The 16,608-nt window shown below is 46.9% G+C and overlaps 2 protein-coding genes across 2 annotated transcripts in view; one reads left to right on the top strand and one right to left on the bottom strand.

The window, feature by feature from the left end:
- The window catches only part of SELENOK (selenoprotein K), a 17,913-nt gene extending 12,094 nt beyond the window's left edge, over positions 1-5,819 (bottom strand). The window contains exons 1-3 of the mRNA XM_073644582.1: positions 5,667-5,819; positions 4,030-4,120; positions 425-508 (exon numbers count right to left, since the gene is read on the bottom strand). Coding sequence (XP_073500683.1) covers positions 425-508; positions 4,030-4,120; positions 5,667-5,685 — 194 coding nt within the window. The 5' untranslated portion in view covers positions 5,686-5,819. The remainder of the gene's footprint in view (positions 1-424; positions 509-4,029; positions 4,121-5,666) is intronic.
- ACTR8 (actin related protein 8) overlaps positions 5,793-16,608 on the top strand; it is a 26,305-nt gene continuing 15,489 nt past the window's right edge. The window contains exons 1-3 of the mRNA XM_073644581.1: positions 5,793-6,059; positions 7,172-7,342; positions 10,160-10,270. Coding sequence (XP_073500682.1) covers positions 5,922-6,059; positions 7,172-7,342; positions 10,160-10,270 — 420 coding nt within the window. The 5' untranslated portion in view covers positions 5,793-5,921. The remainder of the gene's footprint in view (positions 6,060-7,171; positions 7,343-10,159; positions 10,271-16,608) is intronic.

The following is a 16,608-nucleotide window of genomic DNA, read 5'->3' as shown; positions in this document are numbered from 1 at the left end:
AGAGACCGGACGAGGGGCTCCGCCAAAGAGACCGGACGAGGGGCTCCGCCTTTCTACCCCTCTATCTTAGTCATCATTGGGGGTCTCAGCAACAAGAATGTTGCCAATCAAAACTTCTCACATGTCATAGACTAAAGTTTTCTAAAAGTGGAGTTAGTTTTTGACTTGTTTGGAACTTAAGAAAAATGTTCTTGGCACTTCACTAAACTGACGTAGCAGTCAGATCCAGTACAAGATGTACAAAGCCGTGCTTTGCATGGAACTAAATGCTGCAATCCCCTTATCAGACATCTAATCAGCTGGGGTCCCAGGAGTTGGACTCCTAAAACTAGGATAGCCCATCTAAATGTAGCTCCCTTAGAAGAGAATCACTCTACTAGACCACCCATGTCATATTAGGGCATTTAACCATGTAGGACATTACCCTCTTCCATCATCATATCCCGAGCTGGATAAGGAGCTTGAACACCCTCTTCTTGTCAAGTCAGGCCGAATCATACTCTGAAAGCTAAAAATAAAAAAATAATAGTTAAGACATTATTAATATAGTGCCATTTATTCCATGACGCTTTACATGTGAAAAGGGAGTATACATAGCAAAAACACTTACAATAATCTTGAACAAAAAGTGACAGCGACTGGTACAGGGGGAGCGAGGACCCTGCCCGCGAGGGCTCACAATCTACAAGGAATTGGTGAGGATACAGTAGGTGAGGGTACAGCTGGTCATGCAGCGGTATGGTGGAGCGAGGGTTACTGCAGATTGTAGGCTTGTCGGAAGAGGTGGGTCTTCAGGTTCCTTTTGAAGGCTTCCACGGTAGGTGAGAGTCTGATATGTTGGGGTAGAGAGTTCCAGAGTAGGGGGGATGCACGGGAGAAATCTTGTATGCGATTGTGGGAAGAGGAGATAAGAGGGGAGTAGAGAAGGAGATCTTGTGAGGATCAGAGGTTGTGTGCGGGTATGTAACGGGAGACTAGGTCACAGATGTATGGAGGAGACAGGTTGTGGATGGCTTTGTATGCCATGGTTAAGGTATTGAACTGAAGTCTCTGGACAATGAGGAGCCAGTGAAGAGATTGACAGAGAGGAGAGACCGGGGAATAGCGGGGGGACAGGTGGATTAGTCAGGCAAGAGAGTGTAGGATAGACTGGAGGGGGGCGAAAGTGTTAGAAGGGAGGCCACAGAGCAGGAGGTTGCAGTAGTCGATGCAGGAGATGATGAGGGCACTAGTGTTTTTGCAGAGAGTCTATGCTGAGGAATGTGCGGATCTGGGAGATATTTTTGAGTTGTAGTCGGCAGCAAGTGGAGAGGGCTTGGATATGAGGTTTGAAGGAGAGCTCAGAGTCCAGGGTTACCCCGAGGCAGCGAGCTTGTGTGACTGGGGAGAGTGAACAGCCATTGACGTTGAGAGGTCAGATGGGGGTGTTGAATGAGATGGTGGAAAGATGATGAATTCAGTTTTATCCATGTTAAGTTTTAGAAATCTGGCAGAGAAGAAGGATGAGATAGCAGACAGACATTGTGGGATTCTGGTTAGTAAGGAGGTGATATCAGGTCCAGAGAGGTAGATCTGTGTGTCATCAGCATAGAGGTGATACTGAAAGCTGTGAGACTCTATGAGTTGTCCCAGGCCGAAGGTGTAGATGGAGAAGAGTAGGAGACCTATGACTGAACCTTGGGGAACACTGACAGATAGGGGGTGAGATGAGGAGGTGGTGTGTGAGTGGGCGACACTGAATGTCCTGTCTGTTAGGTATGAGGAGATCCAAGATAGGGCTAAGTCTGTGATGATGAGAGTTTGTAGTAAAAGGGAATGGTCCACTGTTTTGAAGGCAGATGACAGGTCCAGGAGGAGGAGGACAGAGTAGTGCCGCTTAGATTTGGTGGTTAGTAGGTTGTTGGTGACTTTAGTTGGTTTATTTCTACCATTCTCCATCATGTTCATGCAAAAGACTCATTTCCAGCACTAACATTTGTATTACATTTCTGTCAATGTAAATCTATAGGGACATGGAGATTTTTTTTTTGTCAATAATGTTACTTAAAAACCAGATCAGAGATGGGAGGGGAATGCAATTTTCTAGAGTTCGGTGCAGTATTTTATCCCCCCCCACACCCACATACAGTTATATGAAAAAGTTTGGGCACCCCTATTAATCTTAAGCTTAATGTTTTATAAAAATTGGTGTTTTTGCAACAGCTATTTCAGTTTGATATATGTAATAATTGTTGGACACAGTAATGTTTCTGCATTGAAATGAGGTTTATTGTACTAACAGAAAATGTGCAATCGGCATTCAAACAAAATTTGACAGGTGCATAAGTATGGGCACCCTTATCATTTTCTTGTTTAAAATACTCCTACCTACTTTTTACTGACTTACTAAAGCACTTTTTTTGGTTTTGTAACCTCATTGAGCTTTGAACTTCATAGCCAGGTGTATGCAATCATGAGAAAAGCTACTTAAAGTGGCCACTTGCAAGTTGTTCTCCTGTTTGAATCTCCTCTGAAGAGTGGCATCATGGGCTCCTCAAAACAACTGTCAAATGATCTGAAAACAAAGATTATTCAACATAGTTGTTCAGGGGAAGGATACAAAAAGCTGTCTCAGAGATTTAATCTGTCAGTTTCCACTGTGAGGAACATAGTAAGGAAATGGAAGAACATAGGGACAGTTCTTGTTAAGGCCAAAAGTGGCAGGCCAAGAAAAACATCAGAAAGGCAGAGAAGAAGAATGGTGAGATCAGTCAAGGACAATCCTCAGACCACCTCCAGAGAGCTGCAGCATCAACTTGCTGCAGATGGTGTCACTGTGCATCGGTCAACGATACAACGCATTTTGCACAAGGAGAAGCTGTATGGGAGAGTGATGCGAAAGAAGCAGTTTCTGCAAGCACGCCACAAACAGAGTCGGCTGAGGTATGCAAAAGCACATTTGGAGAAGCCAATTTCTTTTTTGAAGAAGGTCCTCTGGACTGATGAAACCAAAATTGAGTTGTTTGGTCATACAAAAAGGCGTTATGCATGGCGGCAAAAAAACACAGCATTCCAAGAAAAACACTTGCTACCCACAGTAAAATTGGGTGGAGGTTCCATCATGCTTTAGGGCTGTGTGGCCAATGCCGGCACCGGGAATCTTGTTAAAGTTGAGGGTCGCATGGATTCCACTCAGTATCAGCAGATTCTTGACAATAATGTTCAAGAATCAGTGACAAAGTTGAAGTTACGCAGGGGATGGATCTTTCAGCAAGACAATGATCCAAAACACCGCTCCAAATCTACTCAGGCATTCATGCAGAGGAACAATTACAATGTTCTGGAATGGCCATCCCAGTCCCCAGACCTGAATATCATTGAACATCTGTGGGATCATTTGAAGAGGGCTGTCCATGCTCGGCAACCATCAAACTTAACTGAACTGGAATTGTTTTGTAAAGAGGAATGGTCAAAAATACCTTCATCCAGGATCCAGGAAATCATTAAAAGCTACAGGAAGCGACTAGAGGCTGTTATTTTTGCAAAAGGAGGATCTACTAAATATTAATGTCACTTTTCTGGTGAGGTGTCCATACTTATGCACCTGTCAAATTTTGTTTGAATGCAGATTGCACATTTTCTGTTAGTACAATAAACCTCATTTCAAGGCAGAAACATTACTGTGTCCAACAGTTATTACAGATATCAAACTGAAATAGCTGTTGCAAAAACACCAATTTTTATAAAACATTAAGCTTAAGATTAATAGGGGTGCCCAAACTTTTTCATATAACTGTATAAACACAGCTCTCGAGTATTTGGGAATTTTTATATCAGGTGCAGAAACTCAGCCCTAATCACTAAAATGAGGCCAAGTTGCAGTTCCGAGCACAGACTGTAGAGGTGCTGTGCAGCCACATCTCTTCAGTCTTGAGATCGTTGCGGTTTCCTGTTGTTATACCAAGACCGAGCAATAATATATAGTATACCCCAACGGCTGACTGTGTCGCCAAGACGCCTTACAAAAAATCTAAACAGGTCGATACTTACAACAAGACAATAAAGTCTGTAATCCCCCAGAACATGTCTGTGATGAAGGAGAGCCTCCATGGAGATCTCCGCTGGCCATCCAACACTTGTCCTATTAAGAAAATAAGAAAAGGATTCACGATTTATTCTCAACTTACCAGATAAATATGTACAAAAAACTGACGTTAAATAATATAACCATAGTTGCGAAAAAAGTTATGCACATTCTTTTTGTCAGTGCAGAACGCCGGGATCCTGCAACTGTGTTCTTTGAGGTTCCCCATAGAAGTCTACAGGGAAAAGAATTGCACCAAAATCCGCATAGAGTTGTTAAACCCATAGTAAAAAAAGTTAAATAGTCCCCTATAAACAGCAGATTTTCTGCACAGGAAAATAAACGCAGTGGAAAAAACAGCTTTTATGCTGTGTGTGAACAAGGACTTAGGCTATGTTCACACGTTGCTTTTTTAATGCAAATTTTACCTGCTTTTTATAGTACCAGCAAAAGCTATGAGATTTCAGAAATCTCATGCACACACATTGAGGTTTTTTCCCTGACTGAATAGGAAAACTGCAGCATGTCACTTCTTTCAGTGTTTTTGCAGCGTTGATTCACCCCTAGAAAGCAATGAGTAAGTGCAAAAACGCAGCTATCAGGTTTTGCTGGGTTTTCAGCGAAAAAAAAGCAGGCACAGCAGTATGTGAAACCCATTTATTTTTGTGATTTTCCTAAGTTTAAACCAAAACGTCTGGATCTCCTCACCTGAGAATGGCAGTTAGGATTAGTACAGTTTCATTAAATTAGTGATATGTGTAAAGTAAACACTGGCCAACCAAGGTGTGAAATTGAACAATGCCTGTGGCTGACCAAGGTGTGAAAGTAAACTGTCCTACAAACTCAATTCACTACCAATGTCTTAGGTAAACTATTCCTGACCAATTCACTTCCCCCGCTATTACATTTGTAATTGTGTATTTTTTTTCATGAACTTTTTTGTTCAGAATAGTCACTATTTTTTCAGACATAAAAATCTTTTCTCTTATTAGTCTCCAAAGTTTGTTCCTCGTTTATTCCTTCTGGACACTTCTTGTCAAATGGGGTGTGTCCATACGCATGATTGGACAGCCAATGGTAACACCCATTTGTCAATTTATTCTTACATTTCTAGGAGGCATAACAGAGGAACTGCACAATGTAGATGGGGAGTCACGGCAATCTGCAACATACAGCAGTATACCACTGCCGCCAATCACTGCAGGTTAACCTCTTAGATGCCGCTGTCAGTCATGCCAATGCAATCAATGATTAACCCCTACTGCTCTGCACTAGTGTCCTCTGAGGCTTTTACAGCAATGTAGATGGAGAGTCAGCGCCTGTGCCCAGGCCGCTCTGCAACATACAGTGAAATAACGCTGCCGCCAATCACTGCAGGTTAACCTCTTAGATGCTGCTGTCAATCATGCATGTCATGCCAATGCAATCAATGATTAACCCCTACTGCTCTGCAATAATGGTCTCTGAGGCTTGTACAGCAATGTCTACATGGACAGTTCCCCTTTAAGGCATGTACTACCACTCTCATTATTGCACCTATATCCATTTCAGGCAGAGTACCCTGCTCGGCCACAGCACTGGGCGCACACAGCGCCGCGCTCACCGTTGGCGATGTACACCATGTCTCCGCTCCTCCGTATGGTGACTCAGTCCCTGACCGGCAGGAGGAAATCCTGGTCACGTGTGCAGCGAGTTGGAGGCAGCTGATTGGCTGCAGCTGGTGAAACGTATCTTCCTGTAATAACGTTGAACTGTCACCCAGGAATTAGCTGCTGCTTGTCCGCTCTCCCAGGGATATGGTCTGGTTGGCCCTCTTCCTGAAACTCGGGCAGGGGTAGGAGTTAAAGCTGCTGCGCGCATGCGCGGCAGCAACCCGGTCGTCGCTATGACACAAGCTGAAAAGGGGGAACCGGAAAACGGTAGAGAGAAAGAGAAGGAGCAGCGGGGGGTGAAGAGGCCGGTAGTGCCGGCAGCCATCCCGGAGCATCTGCAGGAGGTGACTGGGGGGACAGTGAGCGCCGCCCGGGGAATGAATGAGCCTCACTCTGATAGAGGCAGATAACGCTATGTAGGGTGAAGTCTTCCCAGTCTCAGACAACGTTCACACCAGCGTATAAAAACGCGACCGTTTGTAACGAACTGAACTATTTATTAAAAAGGAAAAGTGATTTTCTGTCCTTGTCTCCGATCACCGACCGTTCTCATCCGTTTCCCATGCTTCAACCAGTTCAGGACGGGGCCATTAACCCCTTCACCACCTCGGCATTTTGCATTTTAATTTTTTGCTGCCCTTCTTCCCGGAGCCATAACTTTTTTATTTTTCGGTCTTTATGGCCGTCTGAGGGCTTATTTTTTGCGGGACGAGTTGTACTTTTGAATGACTCCATTGGTTTTACCATATCGTGTACTGGAAAACGGGAAAGAAATTCCAAGTGCTGTGAAATTGCAAAAAAAGTGCAATACCACAGATGTTTTGGGGTTTTTTTTGTACCATGTTCACTATATGGTAAAACTGACCTGCCATTATGATTCTCCAGGTCATTACGAGTTCATAGACACCAAACATGTATAGGTTCTTATTTATTTAAGTGGTGAAAAAAAATCCAAAGTTTAAAACAATAAAAAAATGGCGCCATTTTCTCAGACCCGTAGCATCTCCATCTTTCAGGCTCTAGGGCCGGGTGAGGCCTTATTTTTTGTGCGTCGAGCTGATGTTTTTATTGATACCATTTTGGGGTAGATACAGTGCTTTGATCGCCCGTTATTGCTTTTTATTGCAATGTTGCAGCGACCAAAAAAACGTAATGTTTAGATTTTTTTTCTCATTACGCCGTTTACTGATCGGATTAATTTTTTTTTTCATATTGATAGATTGGGTGATTCTGAACCCGGTGATACCAAATGTTTTTTTTTTTTTTAGTTATTGTTTTTTGAATGGGGCAAAAAAGGGGTGATTTAAACTTTTATATATTTTTAAAAACTTTATTTTTCTTTCTTCAATAGTCTCCATGGGAGACTAGAAGCTGTGATCTTCTGATCGCCTATGTTACACACAGCAGGGATATATAATGTACCCTCCTTTTAATCTCTGTGCCTCTTGTCTGGCAGCACATACAGAGCGACTACGTCGTGGTCATACACCCCGGATCCAACACCTTGCGCATCGGCAGAGCCACCGACACCCACCCAGCAGCCATCCCCCATGTGATCGGCAGAAGACACAAGCAGCCCGGGCAGCCGTCCTCCTGCGACAAGTGGCTCCTCAGAGAGGGACTGAATGTAAGTGGGGGGGGGGGTGGGTACTGCCAAAATATAAGAGGGTCCTCCACCGCTCATAGGGCCCCATTCCCATGGATTTCACGTCTGCACTTGGCCGGTCCTGAATGTGCAGTTAGTAGCAGTAATAGTTGAATTTTCTAGTCCACAGTTCTCTCATCCAGTGACACAGACCACCGACGTGGGCGTTATACCGGGTCCTGCAAATTGATACACACTATCTCTAGTTCCTTGCTATTCTGCATCCCCATAATTAATAAATATATATATAACATCTCATGATGGGTAAAACCAGTGAGCTGTCTCAAGACCTTCGCAACCTTATTGTTGCAAAACATACAAATGGCATTGGTTACAGAAGAAATTCTAAATTACTGAAGGTTGCAGTGATCATTGCTGGGGCCATAATCCGGAAGTGGAAAGAATATAATTTCCCCATAAACCGGCCACGACCAGGTGCTCCGTGCAAGATTTCAGACAGAGGAGTGAAAAGCATCAGAAGTGTTGTCCAAGAGCCAAAGATCCCCTGCGGAGAGCTACAGAAAGTCCTGGAAGCAGCAGGTGCAATTGTTTCAGATATCACTATAAGTAATGCACTCAACCTCCATGGCCAGTATGCACACTCACCATTCAAGACTACATTGCTGAACAAAAAGCATGTTCAAGCGCTTTTAAAGTTTGCTCCACAACATACTGACAAGCCTGTGAAATACTGGGAGAATATAGACTGGTCAGATGAGACCAAAATTGAATTCTTTGGTTGGCATAATACACACCATGTTTGGAGGCCAAAAGGCACTGTACATCACCCCAAAACACCATACCAACAGTGAAGTTTGGAGGTGAGAACATCATGGTGTGGGGATGTTTTTCAGCATACGGCACTGGCAAACTTCATATGATTGAAGGAAGGATGAATGGACAAATGTACTGAGACATTCATGATAAAAATCTGCTGCCATCATCCAGGTTGATGAAGATGAAATGAGGGTGGACATTTCAGCAAAACAATGATCCCAAATACTCAGCCAAGGAAACTCAATAAGGCTGTGTGCCCACTATGCATTTTTTAAGCGTTTCTGCAGCAGCAATTCCACAGCGGAAGCGCTTAAAAACGCTTGGTATAAGGCCTGCCATGTTCCCCAATGATAATCCGCATGTGCTGTGCACATGCTGCGGAAATTTCTGCTGCGGATTATCATTGCGGAAAAATCTGCACCATTAATTTTGCGGAAACGTGGCGTAATTACCGCCATTGACTTGCATTGTGTCACTTAATATCCGCATGACTACATGTGCACATGCGGATATTAAGCGATTCAATGAGCGGATGGTACCCAGGTCTGGAGAAGAGGAGACTCTCCTCCATACCCGGGTACCATAGTACCTGTAGTTAAAAAAGAATTCAAATAAAAATAAACATTATACTCCCCTTCCGATGTCCCCCGGTCTCCTGTATGGTGAGTCCGGTGTCTTGGGCGGATCGCGGTGGTGTAAAAGGACCTTCCATGACATCATGTAGTCATGTAACAGGTCACGCGACCGCTGAAGTTGGCGGTACGCGTGACCTGTCACATGACTATATGACGTCATGGAAGGTCCTTTTACACCACCGCGAGCCGCCCAAGACACCGGACGCACTGTACAGGAGACCGGGGGCCATCGGAAGGTGAGTATAATGTGTTTGTTTTTTTAACATTTTTATTCTTTTTTTTTTTTAACTATGAACTTGGTCACACTATATAAATCCATGCCAGTTGCATGGATTTATATAGTGTGACCAAGTTGTCAAGCACTTTCCAAGTGATGCTAAAATCGCTTGGAAAAGCGCTTGATAACCCGCATGCGGAAATGCATGTGAAGAACGCTTGACAAACGCTTCTACCTGGCGGGAAAAACGCACGTAAAATCTGCATGCTTTTTCCCTGCCAGGGAGATGCAAAAAAAATCCGGAGCATTTCTGCATCGTGGGCACTTAGCCTTAGTTTCAGAGATAGAAAATAAAGCTGCTAGAATGGCAGAGCAATCACCTGACCTGAATCCAATAGAAAATGTATGGAAGGAGCTAAAGCTCAGAGTTCATAGGAGGAGCCCACGGGACCTTCAGGATGTGAGAAGTGTTCGTGTGGAAGAATGGGCCAAAATCACACCTGAGCAATGCCTGCGACTAGTTTCTCCATGCAGGAGGCGTCTTGAAACTTCATCACCAGCAAAGGCTTTTATACGAAGTATTAAATACATTTCAGTAAGCGTGATCAATACCCTTTTCTCTGTGTCATTTCTTATTATTAGTGATGAATGGAAAAAGGGGTTAAATTCTGCCCTACTGGACCGGAGGATTGCAGATAAATGAAGCCAAGGATACAATAGAAATGAAGATGTGCTTTATTTGTCTATGCGTTTTGAGGTACCAACACTTCTTCAGGACTACGACGCCCTCGGGAAGTCCGTGAGCCACACCCCCTAGTAGTCTTGTAGGATCCCCTTGGAACCATGCGAGACAGGCCCCCTCCCCAGGAACCAAGCGAGACGCGCCCCATCGGTAAAGTCCTCTCTGCATTATGCACCCCAGTGTGTGGAGACCTGGTCCCTACATCAGATTTTCCCCAGGTGCCCCGGACTCTACATCGCCCTCTGGCCCTTTATACAGGTAATTATAACAGCCCAATACAGTTGTATAGGTCTCGAATACAGAATTCACCCTTCTGAGTTGTCTTCCTCTGTGCTATGTTCCTCTTGTTCTCTGCTGACTATGAGACGGTCGATATGATGAAACAATGTCAGAACGTGATTTTATTTTTTGCATATTTTGTTTTTCAGAAGCCGGAAAGCAATGAACAGAGACAAAATGGACTCAAAATGGTGGATCAAGCGATCTGGTCCAAAAAGATGTCTAATGGGACCAGACGGATCCCTGTGGTGCCAGAGCAGGTGCGTGTTCAGAAGAGGTGCTGCAGCTTAGGGCCTTATACGCATTAGATGAACGTCTGGCCAAACGCACCAATTTCCATGGCACCGGCCGACCACCTGATCATCCCGGGAGAGAGAAGGATCGGGCAGTTGGAATTTCGATGGCCGATCCTTTAGTTTTTAGGGCTGATAAGCCGCTGCCAGAGCTATTTCATACGTACGGTCCACTTCAACAGGGGATCTCCAGTTCATAAATAGTGTAAGGTAGCGCTATTCTTCACGCTGGGGGCACCCGCTTCACCGGGTCAATTAAAGCACACATGCAACGTTTTTCCGGTAATTCACAGTCCAGCAGTTTATTACATCTCAGTGGCTCGCCGACATGTTACACATAATATCCCAGAGCCTTTCTAGTGATAGATATGCCCACTTGGCTCCAGACACAGCCTTCAGCAAGGTAACAATATCAATGTCCACATCAAGCAGTGTTTTTACCTTTGCCGTGTCGTAGCTGCTTCAGTCAGCTCAGTTCTGCCACAGCTGTTGCTTTAAGGCTTCCCAGATGGGGCCTCCGGGCCACGTACCTTCAAAGGCTACTGGTATCTCAAACACAGGGGGATCCAGCCTCTGCCTTCCAGGCTAGTGGAGTTCCACACAGGGACCAGGCCTCTCGCCCTCCAAGGCTACTGATATCCTAAACACAGGAGGATCCAGCCTCTGCCTTCCAGGCTTCACCAGGCCTCTCTTTCTAGGCCTCACCAGGCCACTCACTCTCTAGGCCTCACCAGGCCACTCTTTCTCTCCCTATTTCAAAACTACCAGGGTTTATATATCCTTTTGTGCACACAGGTACCTGTGATGATGTCACAGTCACGTGATCAGTCACCTGAGGGGGAGGTAAATGGTCAGCTAGAGCAGTGGTCCCCAACCTTTTTTGCACCAGGGACCGGCTTGAAGCAAGATCATTTTTCCATGGCCCAGCAAGGAGGGGGTGGGGTGGGCGGGGCTTTGGTCATATGGGGGCGGGGTAATGGAGGGATTTGGAGTTTAGTGCATACTTATCATATAGTGTAGACCAGGAGCCCCACATAATGTGCTGTGCCAGGAGCCGCATCACTGAGGCCCCATCACGCCCTGCAGCAGGACAGGGCAGCTGTCCTGACAGCTGCTGTTCAGCTGCATTTACTTCATCCCAGGGGCGGACACAGACTGTAGTGGGCCCCCGTGCAAGAAATTTTTGGGGGCCCCCCCCGCCCTTCATAAGGCAACAAAGTTATGTAAACATAACCCCCCCATGTGCATCTCTCACCCCCCCATGTGCAGCTCACCCCCGTGCATCTCTCATCCCCCTCCGTGCATCTCTCATCCCCCTCCGTGCATCTCTCATCCACCCCCCGTGCATCTCTCATCCCCCTCCGTGCATCTCTCATCCCCCTCCGTGCATCTCTCATCCACCCCCCGTGCATCTCTCAACCCCTCCGTGCATCTCTCATCCACCCCCCGTGCATCTCTCACCCACCCCCCGTGCATCTCTCATCCACCCCCCGTGCATCTCTCATCCACCCCCCGTGCATCTCTCATCCACCCCCCGTGCATCTCTCATCCACCCCCCGTGCATCTCTCATCCACCCCCCGTGCATCTCTCATCCACCCCCCGTGCATCTCTCATCCACCCCCCGTGCATCTCTCATCCACCCCCCGTGCATCTCTCATCCACCCCCCGTGCATCTCTCATCCACCCCCCGTGCATCTCTCATCCACCCCCCGTGCATCTCTCATCCACCCCCCGTGCATCTCTCATCCACCCCCCGTGCATCTCTCATCCACCCCCCGTGCATCTCTCATCCACCCCCCGTGCATCTCTCATCCACCCCCCGTGCATCTCTCATCCACCCCCCGTGCATCTCTCATCCACCCCCCGTGCATCTCTCATCCACCCCCCGTGCATCTCTCATCCACCCCCCGTGCATCTCTCACCCCCCCGTGCATCTCTCATCTCTCCCCTCCCCCATGTGCATCTCTCATCTCTCCCCTCCCCCCCCATGTGGATCTCTCATCTCTCCCCTCCCCCATGTGCATCTCTCATCTCTCCCCTCCCCCCCATGTGGATCTCTCATCTCTCCCCTCCCCCCCATGTGCATCTCTCATCTCTCCCCTCCCCCCATGTGCATCTCCCATTCCCCCCACTCCTAGTTAATTGTATTTAAAAAAAAATAAAACTTGTTATACTTACCCCCATGCGATCCCTGCAGAATCCTGGCGCTCGTCCAAATCGCTGACACCAGGTTCTCCTGACTTCCGGCCATGTGACGGCGCCGTCACATGACCGGAAGTCAGGGGAATCATGAAGGTGCTGCCGCAGCAGCGCAGCGCTAAGATGTCCCGGACCCGGCGCTTAGCATGCGGCCGGGGGCCCCATGAGGAGAGAGACGCACAAGAGGGGGGCTCCGAGGGGGCTCCTACCGGCCGGGCCCCATACTGGAGTCAGGGCAGTCATGCCCTGATGGCGGCCCTGCTGGAGGCTGGAGGGGCCCCCTCTCCCCGCGGACCGGCTGAAAAACCCCAATGGCCCGGTCCTGGTCCGCGGACCGGCGGTTGGGGACCTCTGAGCTAGAGCACACCCCCTGGACATTCTAGCAATGCAGCAAGCCGCTGCATTACAATAGTTATAAATGCAAACTAGTGACTTTACAACTTACCTCTTGTCAAAAAATCCTCTCCTTTCTCAAGAATGGAAGGGATTTTTAATTCTATAGTTTACAACTCATTGCCTGGGTTACCGGCCACCACTGAAGCCAGAGTGGCCGGTTTCCTAGGCAAGGAGTTCGCGCTGCTTGTAGACTCCATCCTGTAGAGCTTGTAAACACCCCTCTGGATATGAGCAGCCTCTGTTCCCCTGCCAAGGGCCATTTGGATATTTAGACCATCATGCGGGGGCCGTACAAAATTAGCAGTTTGAAAACTACCCTGCTATATTTGGTCAAACATTTAATCAACTCACCACTAATGTGACAGCTGGAGTGGCTTCTCTTTGGTGCGGCTGTGATGTTACGTGGTAAAGATGATGTTGCTATTCACAATTGATTTTCCAGGTTTGCTTCAGTCTGGAACGCAGGAGACTCTTTATGATGATATATTTTGATGATGATCACATCAGTAAGTTGTTCTAAACACGGATGCAAATTACACTGCCGGTCTCCTCACAGGGGAATTCATCACAGCTCACTAAACTTTATATAACTCAGGCAATGGGAGGTCTGCAGATACATCACATAGGAGACACTGAGACTGCTGTATATATATCACATAGGAGACACCGGGGTTGGAGCATAGACGTCACAGGAGACACTGGGGTTGGAGCATAGACGTCACAGGAGACACTGGGGTTGGAGCATAGACGTCACAGGAGACACTGGGGTTGGAGCATAGACGTCACAGGAGACACTGGGGTTGGAGCATAGACGTTACAGGAGACACGGGTTGGAGCATAGACGTCACAGGAGACACTGGGGTTGGAGCATAGATGTCACAGGAGACACTGGGGTTGGAGCATAGATGTCATAGGAGACACTGGGGTTGGAGCATAGATTTCACAGGAGACACTGGGGTTGGAGCATAGACGTCACAGGAGACACTGGGGTTGGAGCATAGACGTCACAGGAGACACTGGGGTTGGAGCATAGACGTCACAGGAGACACTGGGGTTGGAGCATAGACGTCACAGGAGACACTGGGGTTGGAGCATAGACGTCACAGGAGACACTGGGGTTGGAGCATAGACGTCACAGGAGACACTGGGGTTGGAGCATAGACGTCACAGGAGACACTGGGGTTGGAGCATAAACGTCACAGGAGACACGGGTTTGAGCATAGACGTCACAGGAGACACTGGGGTTGGAGCATAGACGTCACAGGAGACACGGGTTGGAGCATAGATGTCACAGGGAGACACTGGGGTTGGAGCATAAACGTCACAGGAGACACGGGTTGGAGCATAGACGTCACAGGAGACACTGGGGTTGGAGCATAGACGTCACAGGAGACACTGGGGTTGGAGCATAGACGTCACAGGAGACACTGGGGTTGGAGCATAGACGTCACAGGAGACACTGGGGCTGGAGCATAGACTTCATATGGAGACACTGGGGCTGGAGCATAGACTTCATATGGAGACACTGGGGCTGGAGCATAGATGTCACAGGGAGACACTGGGGCTGGAGCATAGATGTCACAGGGAGACACTGGGGCTGGAGCATAGACGTCACAGGGAGACACTGGGGCTGGAGCATAGACGTCAAAGGAGACACTATGACAGATCATTAACTCAGTAAATTAGAATAATTTAAAAAAAAAAAAACACCTGCAAAGGCTTCCTAAGCATTTAAAAAGGTCCCTTAGTCTGTTTCAGTAGGCTCCACAATCATGGGGAAGACTGCTGACTTGACAGATGTCCAGAAGGCAGTCATTGGCACACTCCACAAGGAGAGTAAGCCACAAAAGGTCATTGCTAAAGAAGCTGGCTGCTCACAGAGTGCTGTATCCAAGCAGATTAATGGAAAGTTGAGTGGAAGGAAAAAGTGTGGTAGAAAAAGGTGCACAAGCAACCGGGATAACCGCAGCCTTGAAAGGATTGTTAAGAAAAGGCCATTCAAAAATTTGGGGGAGATTCACAAGGAGTGGACTGCTGCTGGAGTCATTGCTTCAAGAGCCACCACACACAGACGTATCCAGGACATGGGCTACAAGTGTCACATTCCTTGTGTCAAGCCACTCATGACCAATAGACAACGCCAGAAGCGTCTCACCTGGGCCAAGGAGAAAACACCTGGACTGTTCTCAGTGGTACAAGGTGTTGTTTTCAGATGAAAGTAAATTTTGCATTTCATTTGGAAATCAAGGTCCCAGAGTCTGGAGGAAGAGTGGAGAGGCCACAATCCAAGCTGCTGGAGGTCTAGTGTGAAGTTTCCACAATCAGTGATGGTTTGGGGAGCCATGTCATCTGCTGGTGTAGGTCCACTGTGTTTTATCAAGACCAAAGTCAGCGCAGCCGTCTACTAGGACATTTTAGAGCACTTCATGCTTCCCTCTGCCGATAAGCTTTTGGGAGATGGAAATGTCATTCTCCAGCAGGACTTGGCCCCTGTCCACACAGCCAAAAGTACCAATACCTGGTTTACACACAACAGTATGGCTATGTGCCCACGATGCAGAAATTTTCCTGAGCGTTTCTGCCTCTCCTTGGCAGAAAAAATGCATGCAGATTTGAAATGCGTTCTTCCTGTCAAGGAAAAGCGTTTTTAAGCGTTTTTGCATGCATTTCCGCATGCGTTTTTTTCAAGCGCTTTTCCAAGCGATTTTGAGCATCACTTGGAAAAGTGCTTGACAAGTTGGTCACACAATATAAAACCATGCAACCGGCATGGATTTATACACTGTGTTCAGAATTATTAGGCAAATGCGTGTTTTGATCACATGACACTTTTTATACATGTTGTCCTACTCCAAGCTGCATAGGCTTGAGAACCAGCTACCAATTAAGTAAATCTGGTGATGTGCATCTCTGTAATGAGGAGGGGTGTTGACTAATGACATCAACACCCTATATAAGGTGTGCTTAATTATTAGGCAACTTCCTTTCCTTTGGCAAAATGGGTCAGAAGAGAGATTTGACGGGCTCTGAAAAGTCCAAAATTGTGAGATGTCTTGCAGAGGGATGCAGCAGTCTTGAAATTTCCAAACTTTTGAAGCGTGATCACTGAACAATCAAGGGTTTCATGGCAAATAGCCAACGGGGTCGCAAGAAGCGTGTTGGCCAAAAAAGGCGCAAAATAACTGCCCATGAATTGAGGAAAATCAAGCGTGAAGATGCCATTCGCCACCAGTTTTGCCATATTTCAGAGCTGTAACGTTACTGGAGTATCAAAAAGCACAAGGTGTGCGATACTCAGGGACATGGCCAAGGTAAGGAAGGCTGAAAAACGACCACCTTTGAACAAGAAACATAAGATAAAACTTCAAGAATGGGCCAAGAAATATCTTAAGACTGATTTTTCAAAGGTTTTATGGACTGATGAAATGAGAGTGACTCTTGATGGGCCAGATGGATGGGCCAGAGGCTGGATCAGTAAAGGGCAGAGAGCTCCACTCCGACTCAGACGCCAGCAAGGTGGAGGTGGGGTACTGGTATGAGCTGGTATCATCAAAGATGAACTTGTGGGACCTTTTCGGGTTGAGGATGGAGTGAAGCTCAACTCCCAGACCTACTGCCAGTTTCTGGAAGACAACTTCTTCAAGCAGTGGTACAGGAAGAAGTTGGTATCGTTCAAGAAAAACATGATTTTCATGCAGGACAATGCTCC

The sequence above is a fragment of the Phyllobates terribilis genome, unplaced genomic scaffold (genome assembly GCF_046119375.1).
Source record: "Phyllobates terribilis strain yellow unplaced genomic scaffold, ASM4611937v1 Scaffold_8__6_contigs__length_399053987, whole genome shotgun sequence".
In the NCBI taxonomy this organism is placed as follows: Eukaryota; Metazoa; Chordata; class Amphibia; order Anura; family Dendrobatidae; genus Phyllobates; species Phyllobates terribilis.
This window is presented reverse-complemented; position numbering and strand designations above follow the sequence as displayed.